Genomic DNA, 19,712 nt, shown 5'->3' with positions numbered 1-19,712 from the left:
TCCAACAAAAGTCCAATGCCTAGGTAAGCAACAAAGCGTTCACGCAACCATCGTTCTATCACATTGTCAGCTCCGGCTGCTTCAAATTGAGCGGTGGTTGACGGCATACCTCTGGATTGTTTGTGATCTGGGCCCATTTTCCCCATACGACCTTCCCGGACGTGCTCGTGATACCAAGCTCGCTCACATTCACCTCTATGACCTACGGCACGTGTTAGATCGTATACGAACGTCGTCGATACCTACTTCCGGGACAAGGAAACTTACAGTGCCCTTGGTCAACACGCCTAGCTGGGTATATAAAGGGTTTTGCGGATTCTTCTTGACCTGATCAATTCCCCTCAGTTAGTCTCTCATCCCAGAACATCCATAAAGGGAAGGGTGTATTCCACTCACACTGAGGATGGGAGCTTTGATCGTCACTCCCAGAGTAGGATGTGAGAGATGGCAGTATTTGTGACGCAGTCCCATAGGACGTATGAACCGCTCGTACTTGACCGGTCTCCCTGTGTACCAACGACCAGTCAGCCAGTGCTCCAACACAATCCTCCCGCGGTAAGAGAGAGCGGGGGGGGGGGGCGGGGGCAAACTTGCTCGTGAAATCCGGGCCGACAAAGGTGGGCTTGGTGACCATGCGCTTCCAGCCCTTCTTGTGGGTCTTCTTGCCCGTGTTGATGACCTTGAACATCTCCTCCTCGGAAATGCCGCGGACCTTGGGCAGGGGCACGGCGAAGCGGGCGGCCTTCTCGGCGCGCTTGTTCTTGATGGCGGAGCTGATGGCCTTGGCCGAGGTGGCGTCCTTGCGGTCGAGCAGGTAGGCGGGGACGGGGTTGGCCGGGTCGTTGTCCGGGGCGGCGCCCTTGACGTTGCGCTCCTCGTGGGCCTTGATCTGCTTGCGCATCTGGATCTTCTCCTTGTGCCGCTTCTCGGCGTACATCTTGGCACGCAGGCCTCGCAGGTTCTGCGCCTTCTCTGAGGCATCGTGGCCCTCACGCGCCGTGCGCTTGCGGGCTCGCTCTTCGTGGTCGAGGCTGTATCATCCCGTCGAGGGCGATGGTTAGCTGCTGCCAAAGGATGCACGGTGGAGGGGAATTGGGGAGAGGGGTGCTTCTTACCGACGGCCGTGAAGGCGTCGCCATCGGTCCATGTACTCGTTCTGAGGCATGGTGGCTGATGTGGTTGGGAGTGGAGAGTGAGTGTTGGTGATGTTGGAAACCTGAGTTTGGCGTTGTCAGCGGCAACAAAAAGTTCGAGGGAGGCGACGTTCAATTGCAGCACTAGCCGATAAGATAAGGTGTGGGTCCGTTTGTGGGACGCTGGACGCTGGACGGTGGGGACAGTGAAAGAGTTCCCAGGGTCCGTCAGATCGGCTTACATAAGCCCATCCCGGCAGGCCTTCACTGTCGAGAGCTTGAACAACATCCGTTTTGTTCACTGGCAAACCAACTGTAGCCAGGCAAGTGAAAGCAGCAACCTACATGCACTTCTCAGTCTGCGACTCTTAATGATCTTTGCTGGGCTGTGCACAAATCAGTTGTTAAGAAGCACAAAGGTTGCTGTCTTGGTGGACCTGGTTGGCAAATGGTGCTGCGCCACAGAGGTACCTAGGTACATCATTTGCGAGACCTTTGCTGTGGCAAAGGCCCGACCGACGTGGCGTCGCGACGAGTGACTTCCATGGGTGCCGCTGCAAGTTTACAGAAACCATTCTTACAATTCCCTTCACTCCCCAACAGCTGACGTTTTGGGCATAGAACGGCCCAAGATTTAAAGAATGCCCTTTCCCTCTGCGCTGGAATAACATTTGATGGCTTCCGAAGTTTGGAAACAATCGTCCGCGTCAGGATTAGTCAACCAGCAACTTCTCAAACCAACCTCGCGACGATTCTGATGCCCAAAGTTCCATTTCCTGTCAGATGCCTTTCTAAACATACAGTTGTCAATGTTGCTCAGACTTGTGATTCTGAAAGCAACTTTCATTGAATTCAACAGAGAAATCCAAGCCTACCTTTGCGGAAATACTGGAATCCAGATACCCTAGGGTAGGTCACATCAATAGATTAATCCCTTCCCATTAATTTGTGCCCAACCATCTCCGCTGATATGACTCTGTGAGGCGATGCGAAGATGATGGCAGCATTTCTATTTCCACCTTGCTGAACGCCTTTGGACGCAATTTCAGCACGGCCTTTCAGCACAGCCCTTCAGCAACAGATAACCCTATTAAGCCAAGGTTCATTTAGCAGATCTACCGCAACTGGGATGCACATTAGGGCCGTGTCGTGAACAAGTGCCACCGGTTCGACGCACCATCCGGCTCCAGGGGCTCACACCTGGGCTGTGGTGGGTTGTTGAAGGCTACCACGTTGGGTGCTCAACCCAGCCACCCTGGGTCAGTCATGGCCCGGCCACGATCCCGTAATATCCATAGAGTCAGCCGGTAACGCAATGCTGCCGAACATCTCGGTCATTTGGTTGGATACTAATACAGGGTCGTAAAAAGTACCAACTTGGGCATATGTTGTGGACTGAATGATGATGGAATCGAAATTGTGTAGGAAAATGGCAGGTACGGGGGGGAAAACATTGAAGCATCATTGCCGTCAAATAAACCAAGACTCGCCCAAAGCTATCAAGAATACATGAGAATGCCTCACAATGAATCAGCATAGTACCTCCAGTAACGCCATGTTTGCTCGAGAACGGTCAAACGCCATCTTTAATACCTGCGTTAGAAGGTACCTAAGTAAGTTAAGCTCAGGCATCATAAGTGGATTTAATGAGCAGAGTTAAGTAATCCGTCATAGGTAGATTGATCTTCTTATACCGAAATGTACGGTCTTAGTCCCTTCAAAGGTATGGACTCGTTTCAATTATTTCACCCTTCAGACTTGAATAGGCCGGCAAACTGTCATGTCATGAACTCCTCTTCCCGCCGGTAGCTAGGGGATTCCCTGCCTAGAAATTCGAGAACTGCCTCAAGTCCTACGTGATCATCGTATGTTCATGCTTTCTATGATCTTGCTCTATAGGAATGACTTCATAGTTGATGATGGCATTATCTGAAAGCAAGTATGACCAAGATCCGGCTCCGCAATCATGGGAAGAAGTACAGGTCAGAGATTCACACCCGCAGAAACAGAGCATACCAAGGTACACCCATACCGGTACTCCGCATCTCTAACATCAAAATATCCGTTAAGGTCAGTAATCAATCAGTTACCCTCAAGGAAAACACCTTTTACGAGATTATCCTCCAGGGGGCTATCTCATGGGAGACTGTATTGTCATCTCACCTGGTTTCTCTTCTCTTCCAGATACGTGCAAATAAATGCATGGCGCATTAACACATCATTAAGCGCCCAAGACCCAGCGTTCAAAACATACACTGCCAATAACAGTGCAGAGAGAATAAAAGACGTGGGTACGTGGCCTCATCCTCGTGCCGCACAGACAGCAGCCAGTGAATCAGCTGTCGCAGTGCCTGGTGACGGCTGCCCCGGCGCTGAAAGTGCGTACAACTCCCTCAGGTTCTTATCTAACCACCGGGTCAAGCCTCTCCTTTCCGCTGGTGTCACGACGGCTTCGTCCACTATGAACCAGTCCTGCCCATACAATGTCCAATGTCCGACTCCCGAGGGCGAAGGTCCTTGGGGTGGCGTAGCGTTTTCCAGTCCCTGCGCCTGCCGACCTATGTGTCCCACCAAACCACGCACGGTAACGTGGATCGTTTCTTGGGTATGGCGGCCATGCACCTCGCGGGTGACGGGAAGGGTTTCGTGTGAAGGGCCTCGCCAGAAATCGCGCTTCGGATATCGTCCGCGGGTCCGGAGCAATCGAGACCAACTTTTCTTGGTGTCTTTTATGTCAAATACCACTGGATGCTTGGTTAGTTGGTGGAAGTGATAATCTTCAATTCGGAGGGTAAGAGACGATATCATTACCTCTTCCTGTCCGTCTTTCTATCTTCCAAACATCTCCTGGCTCGTTTTCTATCCCTTCCAGGGGTGCCCAGTTCGGCTCCAGATGTTGTCTCAGTTTACCCAGCGCCCACGCAAGGGCAAGGTTTGCCAGAGCGTTCTTCTTCCTCCCGCCGCCCACATCGCCATGGTAGCCGACAAACCAGCACTGCTCAGAATCTTTCAGCAGCACCGGTTGCCTGAATCTCATCACTGTCGGCAGGAACTTCTTCCGCCTCTCGTGCAAGGACAAGGCGTGGTAGTTGAAGCCGCCGCCCTCGGTTCCCGAATCGATCAGTCGCAGAAGTTTGTCCCCTACCGCGCCAACAGTATCCCATAGGATGCAGATGATGTTACCACGATTTACTGATTCACGACGAATATGGTCCGGGACTTCATTCCCTAGTTTCCCGGCTTTCCAGGTCTCGAAGATCACAAGCAAGTTTGGCTCGTCGTCTAACTACACGTCTACGAGAACGCCAAACTTGGTAATGAGGTCTACCAGACATCGTATCGCGAAGGCCCCTCTCGAGTAACCGATGAGTATTAGAGTGTCTTCGGAAGACCGGTATTCTCGACATATTTTTTCATAGCCTCTGCAGATCTGCCGATCGATTCCTGGGAGAATGCATTAGAAGAGGACTGAGGCGGGAGGTACTACTAGGGAAACTTACCAGACCCCCAAAACAACCCCTTTAGATTTTCATAGGCATTGCCCTCAACACCTAGACCTGGAATATAGAGAATTCCACCCGTGGAAGAATTGGAGTTCTCGATGCAGCGGGTAGCTCTAAACACGTTTGTGGTTTCCTTGAGTTCAATACCGCGTGCATTCTGCTTAGTGCCATCCACGGCGACGACAATGTGCCTTCCTTGAGAAGCGTTGTCGGACATTGCCAAGACCAGAACGCTGCCAGTGATCAGATGGACGCGAACAACCTATGCTACCGTACTGAGGCGTACACTTCTCGGGCACAATAAATGTCCAAATATACGCTGTCTTGGGCTTGCCTCTAGACTGGAGAGTCCGGCTTATTAGATGATTATAAACACATGAAAACTTTTGCGTGCATGGCGTTTCCGTGACTTAAATAGCGACCTAGATGAATAGCTTCATGGGGCCGATAAATGCTGAGGGTTGTTTCAGCTTTAGGCAGAGCTGACGATCCCTATCCCAAGAACGAAAAGCCACCACATCCCATATTTAGGCCCAGTGCGCCGCCACAGCATGTGGCCATGATCAGACTTGTGCCGCTTAAGTGTTGCAAATGTGCAATATTGCCTGACAGGTATGCCAGCCATGCAGACTTCGGCATCCGACTGGACACAGGGAGGCGGCGGTTTAGTCCAATGGGATCCTGCCAACAACACGCCACCATGAACTGCGTACCAGAATCAGAACCGCTCAATTTGTGCACCCATTTTACCACCACAATCACGAATTCTAGCAAAAGCTTGAACATTTTTAGATCGATACGCTTAATCCGAGGATGAAGATTTAATAAGAAGCAAACACATATTATGTGCTTGAGGAATGATTGTGACAGCAATGTGAAGGGTTTTGTTGATACTTGGATCTTCCGGCAATTTCTAGTGCACAGCGCCGCCTGACTCACTAGTAGCCGCCACGGTTGTGTGACCATGCATTTGTGAGTTCAGCTTCGGGCACCGCCACATGCACTAGGAGGCGAGAACGTGACGGGGTTTTCCCCTTCTCCCTCCCACACCCTCCCATCGTCTATCTCCCCTTCTATCTCTACCTGAGATGAAGAAAGGGGAGAAGCAATATAGGTATTGACACAGCTTATATACTACATCGCGCTCGGCCGAGGAACCGGCCGTTTTACATCGGTCGCCTCCTTTCTCCCCCCTCGCCGCTTGCTTTAAAGTTACCCCAGTCATCACGTGTCTCAGGTCCGCTGAATCAGCAACGTCGCGAACTGAAATGTACGAGCGCACGACAGCCTCGGGCTCCGGGACGAAGACCTTGGTTGTAAACCCAGAAGCCATCACGCCAAAGCGAATTGAGACCGGGAATAACCCTCCGCCCTTTAAAATACATACCATCAAGCCTTTCGTCGGCAGAAAAGTAGGGGAACAGGGAAGACCAATATCGTTTGTGTACCCCGCGGAGCCTTGTCCGTAAACGTGTTCCTGTTCTGACGAGCAGCCGCTTCCCAATTCCAGGGCGATTTTCCTGCAGGATATACGGAAGACTGCCCAGGATACGTGGGCTAGCAACCCAAATAGCAACCCCTGGCATCTCACCTTTCAGGCCTGCCACTCGGTCCACACGTTCGAGTACGAGTATGAACTTTACCCCCGAAAGGCCACGCGTCGCTCATTTCGGACGGCCAAGTCAGGGCCATCCCTCTTGGACGCGATATCAGCCAGCCGACTGAAGCGCTTCGCGCGAGGACTCCTCCAGTGCAGAAGCAAGGACATAAAAATTCCCCGCGAACACGGCCTGGTCTTTTTCGGCCATGGCTTCGGCGGCCTGGTCTGCGAGCAGGCAAGCTCCCCTCCCCGGACATCAGAAGAAGCATCTGGTCAATGGAGGAACCGCTAATAGCAGCCCCAGGCCCTTGTGCTCGCGCAATCCGACCCGCACTTCTACCAGATTCTGGATCGTACCGTCGCAGTCGTATTGTTTGGGACTCCTCACACTATGGCCGGCCTAGGAGAGTGGGCCATCCTCAGTGCAAAGGAGAACAATATCGATGCTGCGCCAACTCCGCAAAAACAAGACTGGACCGAATGCTACAGGGATCTCCGAGAGATGGCTGATATGCAGAGAGTCTTCCAGAGCCTGGTAGACGACGACACAGTCTCGTTTCAGGTAGTTTGTTGCTTCGCGAAATTCCCCACCCGCTTCCAGCATCCCGCAGACAAAGAGCAGTCGTCACTCTTAGTCAGCTGTTTCGGGATGCTCCATATCCGCGTCCCCAGGCGCTCTGAGAACTCCAATTTGGTATGATCCCACCCGCTTTTTATTACCAGCGGGAAGGCTGATCCCATTGTGTTTGATTGCAGATGATATCCCCCGAGTGGGCTATCTTGCCTGGCTCCAAAGTCGTTGCGATTCACGATAGTCACTTTGGCATGACCCAATCTGATAACGCGGCAGAGGGCCAGCTGATCGCGGATCTGCTCAAGCAAGCAAGCAAGGTAGATCCGAGGCTCGAGAAAGACCGCGGCGAGCGCGCTGTGCCGCCGAGCCAGCCCGAGGACACTGGCCGCTCAACGTCAACAACCCAGACACATTACGATCTTGAGTACTGGCTCCTTCGTCCGAGAACATTCGTATGCGACTCGCCAACGGTTGGCGACATCGTCTGCTTAGCCGCAGAAAACAAGCCCGCGTCACCTGAAATCGACCGCGAGACGACCACGAAGCTAGGGGCGATCTCTATCACCAACGAAGTTCACACATTAGGCCGCGTCGACGTCAAACCTAACGCTACGATGGAGATAGCTCCTGACGAGTCATATGAAATGGTCAAGCACGCAGCCCAGGAAGAACTATTCCCATCAAGCTACGAGATTCTCCGACTGTGGAAGGCGTTTGCGAAGCGGAGGTTCCCGCGGCCCGACTTGAAATTCGACACCATCCACGCCGCCTTGTGGCAAGCCAACGAGGAAGCTCTGAAGGAAGCAATGCTTCTGGGTATCCGGAACGCGCAACCTGCTGTGGCCCCTGAATCGATGCCGCTTACCGTCGTGGTGCCACGGCGCACTGACGATGGTGCCAAATCACCACGGCATCCGAACGGCGCTACAGTCGTTGTTCAGACATTCTCATACACCAAGAAGGGTCACACGAGAGCTGGCTGCCGAAAGAGGGACGCGTCGGGAGGTGCAACACAGGGTGTTGGGGCCGACATCACGTTTGCGGTAAAGGTAGCTAGGCCGCGGCCTGTCATGCCTACTGCCTAGGTATTATTCCTGTCGACCTGGGAACCAAAAAGGCGACCAGCTTCTGTTTCTTTCAGGCCACGATAGACCTGATGTTGGCCAGGCCGCACTGTTGGCAGGATTGAGTGGTTCTGGTGGGGCAGCATCCGCGGTGCTGTCGAACGCTATCCACGGGCAGACTAGCTGGGCCCTATTTAGTGCAGCACTTTTTTGGTCTTCGTCTTGGCTTGCTACTGAATAAGGAAGCTCACGAGGAAATTTTGTGGAGATCCTCCGCGGTTGTGGAAAATGAGTCCCTTGGCATAGGGATATTTGAATACAACCTCGGCCGAGAAGCTCGGCCACATCCAACCCGTCCTCCCTCCTCCCTTTCTCCCGAATAGAAGAAAGAGCTGACCCTGGCCTACTCCAAGCGTTTAGGAGAGCTTCCTTCTCTCTGTATCGCTTCTTGTGACAGCCGGACCTGGTATGACAAGGCTTAGTGGTGTGTGCGCCTAAGCTTCTAAGGCATCGAGTTTCACTAGTCTCCGGTAATCAAGCAATACTGATACCTCGCAAGCAATCTCAATCGACTCTGCTCTCCCCCACCCACCAACCCTTTTTTCCACCTATCTAGAGTTACTTGCATCTGTCATACCCGACGCCTTCATCCAACTATCTTTGGTCAACACAGGCCTGTCCGGGTCCCATCCCTGGGCAGCAACTAAATCATGTCCTGGAACGCGACCAACTGCCCTGACGGCATACCGGAGTCCTCGACCCTCAACATTCCGTCCAACATTACCTTCGCCTACGTCCCATCCACCAACACCAGCGACCAGGCCCTTGTGGCCTGTTGCGACCCAAATCCAGTCAGCGTTGCTGACAGCTGTTTTGCCTGGTGCGAGGCCCCACCGGGATTGGCTTCGCTTGAGGAATTCTCGAACTGCCTCGTCAATCACGAAGGGGATGACAGCAGATGGAGGCATGGCATTCTGGGATTCCACGAGAAGAGCGGGGCTTCGACCAGGAACCCTCCAGTGGGCCTGTTTGTGTTATGCATCTGGGGGCTGAGTGTGGCAGCGCTCTTTTCTTGAACATGGCCTCGCACGGGAGGGAAATGATTCGATGGCAGCTCTGTGCCGTGCTATACCGTGTGTTGGTGGGTACTAGAGATAGTTATTAGGGCTATTATTTACGTTAAAAACCCCTTATTTATAAGACCAACTTTAGGTATATTTAAAAAGGAGAGAATATTAACTTTTAAATAGTTAAATAGCTTTTTAATAACTTTTTAATAATAATAGACTTATAAAAAAGAAATAGACTTATAGTAAAGAAATAGACTTATAGAAGGACTTATAAAAGGGAGAAGGGTTATAGACTCTAGAGGTACCTTCCCCTATATAAAGAGAGGAGGAGTACTTCCCCTTCCCCTTCTCCTTCCCCTTCCTTCCTTCCTTCCTTCCTTCCTTCCTTCAACTCTAACACCAACTCCTCCACCTTCCTCCTTTAAGTCAATTAATTAGAATCCTATATCTAAAGATTTAAAAATAGAGCTATTAAAAATAGAGCTATTAAAAATAAGCTAATAGAAATTAAAAACTTAAAAAAGACTTAATAGAAAGGGAAAGGAAGGGAATCTCTTTTAGCTAATTAGTATATTTAAGTAGAAAACCAACTATAAGGGAATAAAAAAAGAGTTACTTAAAAGGAAGGAGCCTCTCTAATAAATTTATTTCCACTCTTATAACCCCTTTTTCTCTAAAACTATTTTCAACCTTTAGAAACTAATATTAGCCTTTAAAATAACCTTATAATTACTAAGAATTTAATTAAGTATAACTATATATACTATCTTAACTATTATAATAAAAAGAATATTATAGTAATAGCCTTAAAGGGAGAGAAGTAGTATAGTAATTAAAAGGTTACTAGAAAGGTATAGGTATTCATAGTGACTATCTCTAGTACCCACCAACACACGGTATGGTGGCTCCATATCACTCATTTCATCGTCCTCACCTCCATCACTCCTGTTTTATGACCAAACCACGGCCATGACCAAACCACGACCGCAACGTCCTCTGAGAGGTGCGACCAAAGGAGTGGACTGAGAGCTGGGAAGGGCAATGCAAATATATGACGATATACCGTAGTTTCCAGAACGACAAATTTTTTTGAAATGCTCATCATTTCCCGTGAAATCACATTCATGGCTATGATCCCCATTACAATGAGAGAATGCACATCCCGTATCCTTCACACGGATCCAGGACCGCCTGAAACCGGCTTATTGACCACGAGCGCTTAAGACCTGGGCAGGTGGACCTACCGAATGATTGGTCTAGCTTTGGCAATAGGGTCCTACTCCTGGCCATTTCTCAGCAAAGTTGTTCGTCATCCCGTTTCTCCCATGGCTTTGTCTCGGTCGTGCCCAACTGCCCCATCAATTCCAACTACCCACCCATATTTCATGTTTTGTTCAACTTTAAGTTCATCAACCCGGTTCTTCACCAGCAAACATTAAATGAAAGTCCGCAGGTCGATCTCAGGTGCGCCCTAATAATGAGAGCCGTCAGCAACGACAAACGTTCCCAGGGTTGCAATAGCGGGTCGGGCATGTCGCTACTCACAAGCAAGTAGCTGTCCGAGGCATGCTCTACCGTCTTCGGCAGGGAACCTGTCTCATCGTCCGACAAGACTTTGACGATACCATGAGTTGCCCATGCATATATGCAGTAGTCTTCCAAGGGTAGCCATGCTCTTTGACGAAGTTGCGAGTCAGCTGGATGCTCTCACGCCGCCTGGGGCTCAGCGTGTCTTCATGCATTCTCTTGTCGAGGAAACCTAGCAAATCGTTCAAGAGCTCCTGGTCGTTCATGCTTGTTCCTTGGACCGGGCCTTGCTCGACAGCAGCAGCTTCGCTGTCGTTAGATGTGTCGACTGGTTTTGGACCAGAGCCTCGACGCTCCGTGCCCCGCGGCATGGCACCGGTTGCAGAGGAGTGTGATGCTAGGCAAAACAACGTCTGGGCACAACTTATCAGCCGACGCATGAAGGGTAGATGTTGTGTTGTGAATTCAAGTTACTGTTCATCAAAGAGACCACGGAAGAGAGGATGTCATTTAAATCTTCCAATGCGCGTGGCGTTCAGCTTGGGGGAAAACAATATAGGCAGCACCAGGCACCCAACTAGAGGCACGTTCCAACAGGCCCCCCCAATGCATGATCGCACCAATACATCCGCATAGGTGCATGTATGCATAACTTCAAATGTTGGAAAACGGCGTCGCGTGGTCCTGGGTCCTTACTCACCCCCCTACCCATGCTTACTAGGCTGTATAGGTTGGACAAGGGAGATGCTAACTATCTTATAATTAGGTATAATATATATAAAGTGGCTATACTATAATATATAAGAATTTAAACTCTACTTATAAGTCTTTTATTCTATACTAAATATTTAATATTAAATTCTTTCTAGTACTTATAAATAATAGCGAGTTTAAAAATATTAAATGACCCGCTAAACTGTTTGATTTGTACGGGGAACTTTCACATGCAATGTTCGGTCAAACTGGACTAGTTACCAAGGGGCAAAGTAGGATTTTTCGGCTGCCTGACAGCAAGCGTGGCTAATTTTCTAATTGTGTTAAGGTCGCGTGAAGAAGTCGAAATCCTCTTCCACCTGGTTCCCCCAACCCTCTTCGTCGTCTTCATTGTTGTTGTCTTCGTCGCCCTCCTTCGTGCTTTCTGGTTGCCCGGTTCTACTGTCTGCAGGGTTCACGGAAACTCCTTCCTCGCCCCTTTGCTCGATATCCGTCGTGTCTTCTGCAATCTTTGGTTTCGGCGCGAGTTCCGATGCCTGCACAAACTCATCTCTGTCTGTACGGGCGCTGAATGTGTGCATCGCTCCCTCGTCTCCCTCAAAGCTTCCGTGATAGTCATCGATTCGGCCATAGCACTTTTTGCAGACGTCGAAATCATCACACGCGCTACAGGCGTACCCAAGTCCATAGATTTGCTGCGGGGGAAAACAGGGGCAGAGATTAGCTAGAGGTATAGTGATGGTTTTCTTTTTTTGACGGAAATGAAAGAACAAAAGGACAAAGCCAAACTAGGCGCGGTAAACCTACACAAAAGCAAACATCACAAATCAAGTCGGAACGTGTGTACTGCTTAGTAGCGGCCTCTTCGGTCTTGCTCTGGGCAGCGGAAGCCCCCGTCTGACCGTTCAAGCTGTCCCGGACCACGGCCATGATGCAGTCGTCGACATTGTACAGATGGGCGAGCTGGAGCAGCGTAAAGGTTTCTTGTTCCTCTCCCTGGCGCACATGGCACTGAACGTGCGGGTCGGCTCCGTTGTTGAGCAGGCACTGCACCACGCCCTTATAGTCGGAACCCTTGCCCACAAAGCTCATCGACTCAATGGTGAAGATTCGCATCGCCCAGCACAGCGGCGTCCAGCCGTCAACATCCGGCTCGTCCACGCAACGCAGGCGCTCGCGCCTGTCCATGGCCAACAGGAGCATCTCCAGCGCCTTTAGCCGCCCCAGCTGCGCCGCCCAGTGCAGAGCCGTCTTGCCGAAGCAGTCTGCAACGGCAACGCTGCCCTGGTGGCCGCCCAGCACCGCTCGCAGGTTGTCGGCGCCGTTGGCGGCGGCGAAGTGGATGGCCTGCCTCCCGAGCCGGTCTTGCAAGCCGGCGTCAGCGCCGTGGTCCAGCAACATCTTGATGGTCGATGGCTTGGCCCAGAACGCGGCAGCGCTCAGGGCAGTGCAAAAGGTGTACCGGGCGCCGGCGGCGACGGCGTTGACGTCGGCGCCGGCCCCGAGCAGGACGCTCACGATCTCGTCAACACTGCCGCGCTGCTCCGCGGTCATCCAATACACGGGTGCGCAGGCGCTAATAAGCGGCGACGAGCCGACCACGGGTGCTTGAAGATTGACGTCGGCTCCCTGGGCGACCAGCTTATTGACGGCGTCGCCGTTGAGCATGCGGCAGGCCATGTGCAGAGCGCTGCCCACACTCTTGGAGCAGACTGCGAGGTCCAACTGCGGCTGGGACAGGTAGAGGTCAACGGTCTCGAGAGGCGCTTTGTTTTCTATGGCGTAGATCAGTGGTGTCACCCCCTTCGAGTTCTGCGCGTTGAAATTAGCCCCAGCCCTAATCAGCAGCCTGACAGCCTCGGGCTTCTGGCCGCAAAAGAGAGGCGTGTAGCCCCAGTTGTCGCAGTGGTCTATGTCGATGGCCTTGGGGAACTCGAAGAGGATGCGGATAACCTCAGGATCCCCTTGTCCCATGGCGAGGTGCATGAGGTTCCTGCCGCTATTCTCCATTATATGTCCGACATTGGCACCGGCGTCTACCAGGAGCCGCGCGATTTTGGCATTGGGCTTGTAGCCAACGACTTCGCACATCGGGGTCCACCCGAACCGGTCGGCGTGGTCGAGATCCACCTTGTGCTCGATCAGCATCTTCACAACCTCGGTCTCGCCCGCTTTTGTGGCGACGTTTATGAGCGTCAAGCGGTCGACCAGCTCAAGCTCGGGATCGGCTCCGGCCTCAAGCAGCCTCTTGATTAGCTGGTTGTTGCCTGCCTCAAACGCCACCTGAAGGAGAGACTTTCCACCCTCTTTGGGGGCGGTGAGCATGAGGTTTGGCTTCCACTTGGACTGGAGCAGCTCCTCGACCGTCTCGAGCCGCCCAGCTTCAGTGGCATGGAACAGCGGCGTCCACCCTTTGTCGTCCACAGAGTTGGCGTAAGCGCCGTGCTCAAGCAACCACTTGACCAGGGCTGGATCGCTGCTCCTCGACGCGTGCATGAGGGCAGTCCGGCCAGCCGAGTCGGCCTTTTCAACATCAATGGGGGGCCTGTGGCTCACTAATAGCTCCGAGACAGCAATGACCTCCTCGCTAGATCGCTCTGAGTTCACGAGGTCGATCATAAGGGGCGGACTCAATAGCTTGTGGTTCGGATCTGCCTTGTGGTCGAGGAGGGCTCGGCAGCAAGGAACACTGGCGGAGCCAATGGTGGCGAACCAGAGGGGCGTGTCCTGGTTCCAGGGGCCTTGCACGTTGGCATCGGCGCCGTGCTCGAGCAGCGCCTGAACCGTCTTAATATGGCCCCAGGAGGCGGCCGAGCAGAGGGGGGCCCAGAATCCGTATTCGACATCGTCGTTGGGCTTGATGCCGACATCCGGATCGGCCCCGAGGTCGAGGAGGGCGGTTGCCGCCCTCCACTCGGCGTCGACCGTCGCGATTCCGAGCGGCCTATACAGTTGTCCCATTTCCAGCAGCTTGCGTGCCTTAGGCACCAGTATATTGATAACTTCTATATGGCCAGCGGCCGCGATCAGGGAGCTGTACTTGTCAGCCCTCAGCACGGCGGTGTCAGCGCCGGCCTCCAGCAGCATGTCGACGGCGGCGGCGTTTCCGACCCGCGACGCCATGTACAGCGGCGAAGGAAAAAGCCTCCCGAATATACCCTTAGGATCTGCCTCCATGTCATTGTTCAGGAGCGATTCCATAAGATCGGTCATGTTGAGCCACGTCGCTCTCCAAAGCAGACAGGGGGGCCAAGGGGTATTCACCCGGGCCTCAAGGGGCTGCTGCTGTACGGCCTGTTGTCGGTGCGGGAGCACCTTAGCCATGATCGAGAGCGCCATCTCTTCGGAGCCAGCCTTAGTTGCCCCCTCAAGGGCATCGGTGAGTGTGGAGAGCGGGCAGTCCTTCTCGGTGCGAAGCAGGTCTATCACTATCTCCTTGTTGTTGTTCCTCGCGGCCTGCACAAGGATTCCCCACCTTTCTTCATTCGAAATAAGCGGCTGGCGGTAATCAGCAAGACCGAGGCCGGCGAGTGTTAGATAGGCAGACGGGCACGGCCTCCTCGGTCTTGTCAGAGGGCTGCTCATTGCCCACCACAGCTTCGACCACAGTTCCAGAGGCCCATTCTGGTCTTTCAGTAGCAGCCCTGAGAGCTTGCCCCGGCCCCCGGGAGCGCGTGATAAATGATGCGGGAAGGCCATGACGATGTATGAAAGCGGATCTCTCCCGTTGGAGATCATGGGGGGGTAGATGCTGTCGCCTGCTGCTTGAACCCGCGCGAGGTACGGTTCATAGTTGGAAATGGCCCGTCTTTGCACATTCGAGTCGCCAAGATAATTAAAGCAGAAATCGAGGATGCTCGAGTGCGCCTGGTCGCCAATATCTGTCAAGAAGTGCTGCTCCACGCCTTTGTTGTCCTTCAACATGCTCCAGACAAAATCCCGTACTAGCACCTGATCGCAGTTAATGTCGATGAGACCCCTAAACCAATCGGAAATATTGTCAATGGCTTGGATTATGTCTCCAAGCGTCGTCTCGGACGACATAATTGTGCCTTCTTTCGGCTGGAGATAGAGAATGGTGGCGAGCTCGCCTATCAACAGGGGTCGTTGGCTGTTCAGCAGCCATTTGAGGATCCACCGTGCAGCCCCAACGTTAGGCAAAGTATTCATGATCCGAGCCACAATGTCAGCCCCGGTCGTTGACGGGGATACGCACTCTATGAGATCCAGAAACTTGGTCAGCGAGCTAGTGGAAGGCTCCTCACTCCAGGCCGAGTGCTTCTGGGCGAGCTCCAGAAGGTGGCCCGACCTGTCGGCGCCCATTGCTTCCAGCTGTTTTAGGGCTTTCGTGAGTCTTGCCCCGTAAGTACTAGTCGGGCATAGATACGCCAGCGAATCGACCGGGTCATGTGGTGAAGCACCGGGATTTGCTACTTCGTTTCCACTCACTGGAGGCTTTGGAATGTCAGTGTCAGTCCGGTCAATATTCAGCTCTGCACAGCCGTTCAGCTCGCTCGTGAGGGCGCTCGGCACTCGAGACGTCACTAGAAGCTTAAGCGTGTCTTCTCTGCCCTCGGCTTTGAGCTTGAAAAGCTTGAGGAAGGCGTCCCGGCTCTGCTCGTCGCACTCGTCGAAGTCCTGGAGCAGGACGCAGACGCCGGCCCTCGTGGACGGCCACCATCCGCACATTAGCCACTTCAGCGCTTCCTGTTCGCCCCACCCATTCTGCAGGCGGAACTGGTCCTCGACCAGGAGATAGAGGATATCATCGCGGCTGGAGATGAGATCCCGAGTGATCAGACTGAGAGCCATGCAGGAGGCCGAGTTGCGCAGAGGATCCTTGGAAGAAAATGTGAAGGACCACACGTCGTACGGGCTGCTGAACCTCTCTTTCTGATCCTCTTTCCATACCGCGATGAGCTGCTCGGCCGCGCTCGTTACAGCAGCTCTGTTTGTGCCGTGGATGTACATTAAGCTATGACCCCGCTCCTTGACCCATATATCGTGCTTATCGTTCACGGTTGGGTGGAAATTCAAGCGCTTGATAGTTTTGAACCGGCCAGGAGGGGCCGACATGGAAAGCAGAGCCTCCTCGACACGCACCCAATCCGGCTTGGCAACCCAGTCTTGGGAGGACTGGTTAGCACTCGACGTACCGGCGGCCAAACGCAAGGGTGAACCTACACTCGACATACTGACACATCTTGGTGGCCAGAGTAGGGAATGCGTCATCGTCGTCCTGGCCCTGCTCTCGTAGTGAAATCTCCCGCGGCACACCCAAAGTGGCCGTGGCCTCGTCAAACACCTTTGAGGAATTCATCAGCAGCCGCCACGTGCGTGCCTTACGAACAGGGAGCATGCGAGCTTACAGGGTTTATGCTGCGAGGGCTCTCTGCATGTGCATACAAGCTCATTATGGAGCCCCGTAGCGTGAATTTGGAGGACAGGAACTCCTCCGTTGATCCCAGCGTTGCTTGGGCAAGCCTTCTGATGGATGATGGCGTGAGCATGTTCCTCCAAGAATCAGCTTCGCGATCGCGCAGAAACTGGAACAACTTGGCCTCCATGACACGAAGGCTGTCGCTTCGCTGGGGAGCACCATAGAAAATCTGAGCGAATTCGCTGTCAATCAGACCTATGCCTTCGTCGAGCACCTGCGGGGAGGCTACATAGGTCTTGTACGTACCACCCTTGCCGAGTTTCTACATCTGTCGGGCCATTTATATATGTCTCTTGATGCTATAGAAAGGGCCTTGCGCAGCCGTTCGCATTAGGACGAGCTCCTCATTACTGCTGGTCTTAAAACTTTACCTTCTTGAGGATCACGGCCCCGAGATCATAGGCCACAAAGACGATGGCACGGTTCGGCGGCCTGGTTCTCTCCTACTCATAGTACAAGTATCAGAGATCATTAGATTCTTTTGAATAGATGGCTCCTGTACACCAACCGAAGTATCTTTATCCTCCAGGCGGACCAGGCTGTCCAGCAGACGAAGGGCCACGGTCTCAATTGCCTCTCGCGTGAAATCCCCAAGAAGAAAATGCGCGACATTGCAGATAAACATGAACTCTCTGCACAAGGTTTTGAAGTTGATAATTGAGTGGATACGCAGCTTTTGTTCTTCGCCAAACATTCCGGTCACATGGACGACACTGAGAACTCGTCAGTCTCCTCAACTTCTCACTTGAGATTCACCAGTCGGCACATACTCAATATCCGGATATCCGTCTTCTGAGGAAGCGCCATCGAGTTCCAAGGTGGAAATCAGTTTCAGCCCGCCATACCAATTGTCTTCAGGTATATGAACAGTATTGTCTCTATGTGACGGTGCCGCCTCGTCTTGGGGAGCTTCGTCCAGCGCGCTGGCGGCATCCAGAGCTCTGGTGTCTACAGAGTCGGTCATTTGGACGCCTGGATGACCGAAAAGCGAATATCAGCTTTTTCAGAAAAATAATTCGAGACTAAGAGGTCGATTAATTCAAACGAACATTGAAGTTCCCGAAAGATCACCTGCTCGTGTTCTTCAGGCTGAGAAAGCCGGGAGAATGCGTCAGGTAAACGCGTCTTGGTTAAACTCAAAGAAAGCTGCCCAGGTGGGGCCACTTTTGTCGGAACCTTCAACCTCCACGGTCATCCACAGCACGTCTGGATGGATGCTCGGCTAAGTAGGTTGTCTCGGCGCTGAACTCCGATGTACCGCGGTGAACCTCTACATGTATCACGCACCCAATCAGAAGAGCAAATGGTGCATTGCGTGCAGCGGATATTGCCGAGCCTTCAGGCCTTATGCATTGAATCGCCACATGTGCAACTTTTCTTCCATTTCTCGGTTCGAAAAGCCACTGATTCTCGTATTTTCAAGTGGCCTTGGTCACACAACATACCCTAAGGTAGCCACTCAGTATTAAGCCTCTGTTCAGAGCTGAACACTCCTTATGCAGGGCCTGTGTACAACGGTCAAACACCTCCAAGCACTCAGGGTATTAAAAGCCGATCGGAGAGCAGCGCGGGATTGCGTTGCTGTCTCCCTGTACTCAATCCGAATCCCGGAATATAATCTTGCTGGTTTTGCTGCTATCAATTGGCGACTACTTGACAGAAATGGACGATGCCAATGATCTCTGGATTAGCGGTGGCGAGGAGGAGGAGGGACAAGATGGTCCTCTGGATCGAACATCTTTCAAGCTCCAACTAACCTACGAGGGAGTGTCAGGGGGTATGCGAGCTCGCTAATAAATTACGTCAAATCTGCTTGAGAATGGCGTATTTGACACTCCAGCAGACTTCCATACCCGCAACAAGCCGGACGAGAAACAGAGAATGAAAGTCACAAGTCGCGGGGCCAAGAGGCGCTCCCGATTCTCGATCGATGCGACGGCCAGAGCCATCGTCCACGGAACCTTGGACCAGACCTCCGGCAAGCCGGCAACTCTTCTCGTATACGACTTCGAGTTCGCCACGCACCGCTCGTCGGCTCGCATAATGAGGGCTGATATTGATTTCCTCTTCCAGCCGGGAAAGGGCAACAGCGCCGGGCCACTGGTAGCCGCGGTCAAGCCGATGGGGACGCACAAAATGGGGGACACGGAGGAGAATAACACGAGGGGCTTGGCCGCGGAGGGGTCCCTCGACGCCAAAATCGCGGGCTCAGGTATTGGAGCGAAGATTACTCCCAGCAGAACTACCGCGAAAACCACCACCCACTACACGGACGTGGTTGGAAGCACCCCGGCGAACGAGTACGGCGACTGCTTGATCACGAGGTGGTCCTTGGTGGAGAACAGCTCACAGGAGAACGGAATTCCCACGTTCCTGCGCGTGGTGATACTGCTTAGGAGAGACGACCAGGCCGAGTTCGTGTGTGTCCCCTCCATTGAGGTCAAGGTGGATCGCAAGTCAAGACTCTGCGCCGTCTTAACCTCGGAGGCTCCTGACGACCCCATCACGTTCGACCCCGAGTATGAGCCGTTCATTGACGAGAAGGAGATCAATGTCGAGATCGACCCCGAGAACCTTGGCGCGGTTGATCTGGACACCCTCTGGGACATCACTCTTTACAATCGCTTCGGCCAGCCGATCAAGCCGTCCAAGGCAACCGATAGCGTGGCAAGAGAAGCTGCAGGGTCAGACAAGGCAACATAAGCCCCCTTTCAGTCCGCCTTCCTTGGGTTGAAGTAGCACATGGGCTGCATGGCTGCCGCCCTTCTCTTTCTGTTGCCTTGTTTTATCTTCCACCTTTTATTCGTCCGGCTAAAGAGATGCATATGAGGAGGTGGGTCGGTCAAGCTATACGAATGTCACTTGCATGTACCCGATATCACTTTGTGACAGCCAGTGTCGCGTAGCCCGTTCGCGTAATCCAAAGCCCGCGAGACATACTCCGTGCAGCACGCGAGGGTTCCCAGCTGACACTCCAGATGTCCCGATCCTAGTCGCAGCGGCTACACAGCAGAATGTGGCTTCGGCGGGGTACATGTCAGCAGCGAATAAAACCTCACCGTACCGCAGCCCTCTGCACTTCAATTC

General features: G+C 52.9%; 7 protein-coding genes across 7 annotated transcripts; 3 read left to right on the top strand and 4 right to left on the bottom strand.

Moving 5' to 3' along the window:
* Nucleotides 1-19: 19 nt before the first annotated feature.
* KVR01_011715 (rRNA-processing protein NSA2) lies at nt 20-1,385 on the bottom strand (the record flags this gene model as incomplete). The annotated part of the gene is made up of 7 exons (XM_044794466.1): nt 20-55; nt 110-202; nt 268-327; nt 397-506; nt 595-1,031; nt 1,116-1,170; nt 1,382-1,385. 7 exons carry the CDS (start codon nt 1,383-1,385, stop codon nt 20-22), a joined length of 795 nt encoding a protein of 264 aa, XP_044639424.1.
* Nucleotides 1,386-3,534: 2,149 nt separating this feature from the next.
* Nucleotides 3,535-5,109, bottom strand: KVR01_011692 (uncharacterized protein; the record flags this gene model as incomplete). The annotated part of the gene is made up of 4 exons (XM_044790300.1): nt 4,634-5,109; nt 4,426-4,577; nt 3,945-4,383; nt 3,535-3,677 (listed from the first exon to the last, which is right to left on the bottom strand). Exons 1-4 carry the CDS (start codon nt 4,851-4,853, stop codon nt 3,535-3,537), a joined length of 954 nt encoding a protein of 317 aa, XP_044639401.1. The 5' UTR covers nt 4,854-5,109.
* A 1,518-nt stretch (nt 5,110-6,627) lies between these two features.
* KVR01_011579 (uncharacterized protein) lies at nt 6,628-7,895 on the top strand (the record flags this gene model as incomplete). The annotated part of the gene is made up of 2 exons (XM_044781695.1): nt 6,628-6,930; nt 6,993-7,895. 2 exons carry the CDS (start codon nt 6,628-6,630, stop codon nt 7,893-7,895), a joined length of 1,206 nt encoding a protein of 401 aa, XP_044639288.1.
* Nucleotides 7,896-8,584: 689 nt separating this feature from the next.
* On the top strand, nt 8,585-8,950 carry KVR01_011777 (uncharacterized protein; the record flags this gene model as incomplete). Its single annotated transcript, XM_044794788.1, has 1 exon — nt 8,585-8,950. One exon carries the CDS (start codon nt 8,585-8,587, stop codon nt 8,948-8,950), a length of 366 nt encoding a protein of 121 aa, XP_044639486.1.
* Nucleotides 8,951-10,379: 1,429 nt separating this feature from the next.
* On the bottom strand, nt 10,380-10,911 carry KVR01_011720 (uncharacterized protein; the record flags this gene model as incomplete). The annotated part of the gene is made up of 3 exons (XM_044790639.1): nt 10,380-10,415; nt 10,490-10,617; nt 10,656-10,911. The coding sequence occupies 3 exons, from the start codon at nt 10,909-10,911 to the stop codon at nt 10,380-10,382; spliced, it is 420 nt and encodes a 139-aa protein (XP_044639429.1).
* Nucleotides 10,912-11,438: 527 nt separating this feature from the next.
* Nucleotides 11,439-17,790, bottom strand: KVR01_011577 (uncharacterized protein). Its single transcript, XM_044784395.1, has 8 exons — nt 17,396-17,790; nt 17,134-17,338; nt 16,997-17,068; nt 16,872-16,937; nt 16,555-16,794; nt 16,370-16,490; nt 11,993-16,311; nt 11,439-11,880 (listed from the first exon to the last, which is right to left on the bottom strand). Exons 1-8 carry the CDS (start codon nt 17,587-17,589, stop codon nt 11,509-11,511), a joined length of 5,589 nt encoding a protein of 1,862 aa, XP_044639286.1. The 5' UTR covers nt 17,590-17,790; the 3' UTR covers nt 11,439-11,508.
* A 497-nt stretch (nt 17,791-18,287) lies between these two features.
* Nucleotides 18,288-19,328, top strand: KVR01_011726 (uncharacterized protein; the record flags this gene model as incomplete). The annotated part of the gene is made up of 2 exons (XM_044792561.1): nt 18,288-18,402; nt 18,469-19,328. 2 exons carry the CDS (start codon nt 18,288-18,290, stop codon nt 19,326-19,328), a joined length of 975 nt encoding a protein of 324 aa, XP_044639435.1.
* Nucleotides 19,329-19,712: the final 384 nt, after the last annotated feature.

The sequence above is a fragment of the Diaporthe batatas genome (assembly GCF_019321695.1).
Source record: "Diaporthe batatas strain CRI 302-4 chromosome Unknown Contig00016, whole genome shotgun sequence".
In the NCBI taxonomy this organism is placed as follows: Eukaryota; Fungi; Ascomycota; class Sordariomycetes; order Diaporthales; family Diaporthaceae; genus Diaporthe; species Diaporthe batatas.
This window is presented reverse-complemented; position numbering and strand designations above follow the sequence as displayed.

Bases quoted from the DNA above. Each gene is read 5' to 3' on its own strand.
- KVR01_011577 (XM_044784395.1), bottom strand. From the start codon at position 17,589: ATGACCGACTCTGTAGACACCAGAGCTCTGGATGCCGCCAGCGCGCTG. The intron at 16,312-16,369 runs GTAGGTTCACCC...AGTCCTCCCAAG, and splicing joins GATGTGTCAGTATGTCGAGT to ACTGGGTTGCCAAGCCGGAT. The intron at 11,881-11,992 runs GTAGGTTTACCG...TTTCCCCCGCAG, and splicing joins TTTGTGATGTTTGCTTTTGT to CAAATCTATGGACTTGGGTA.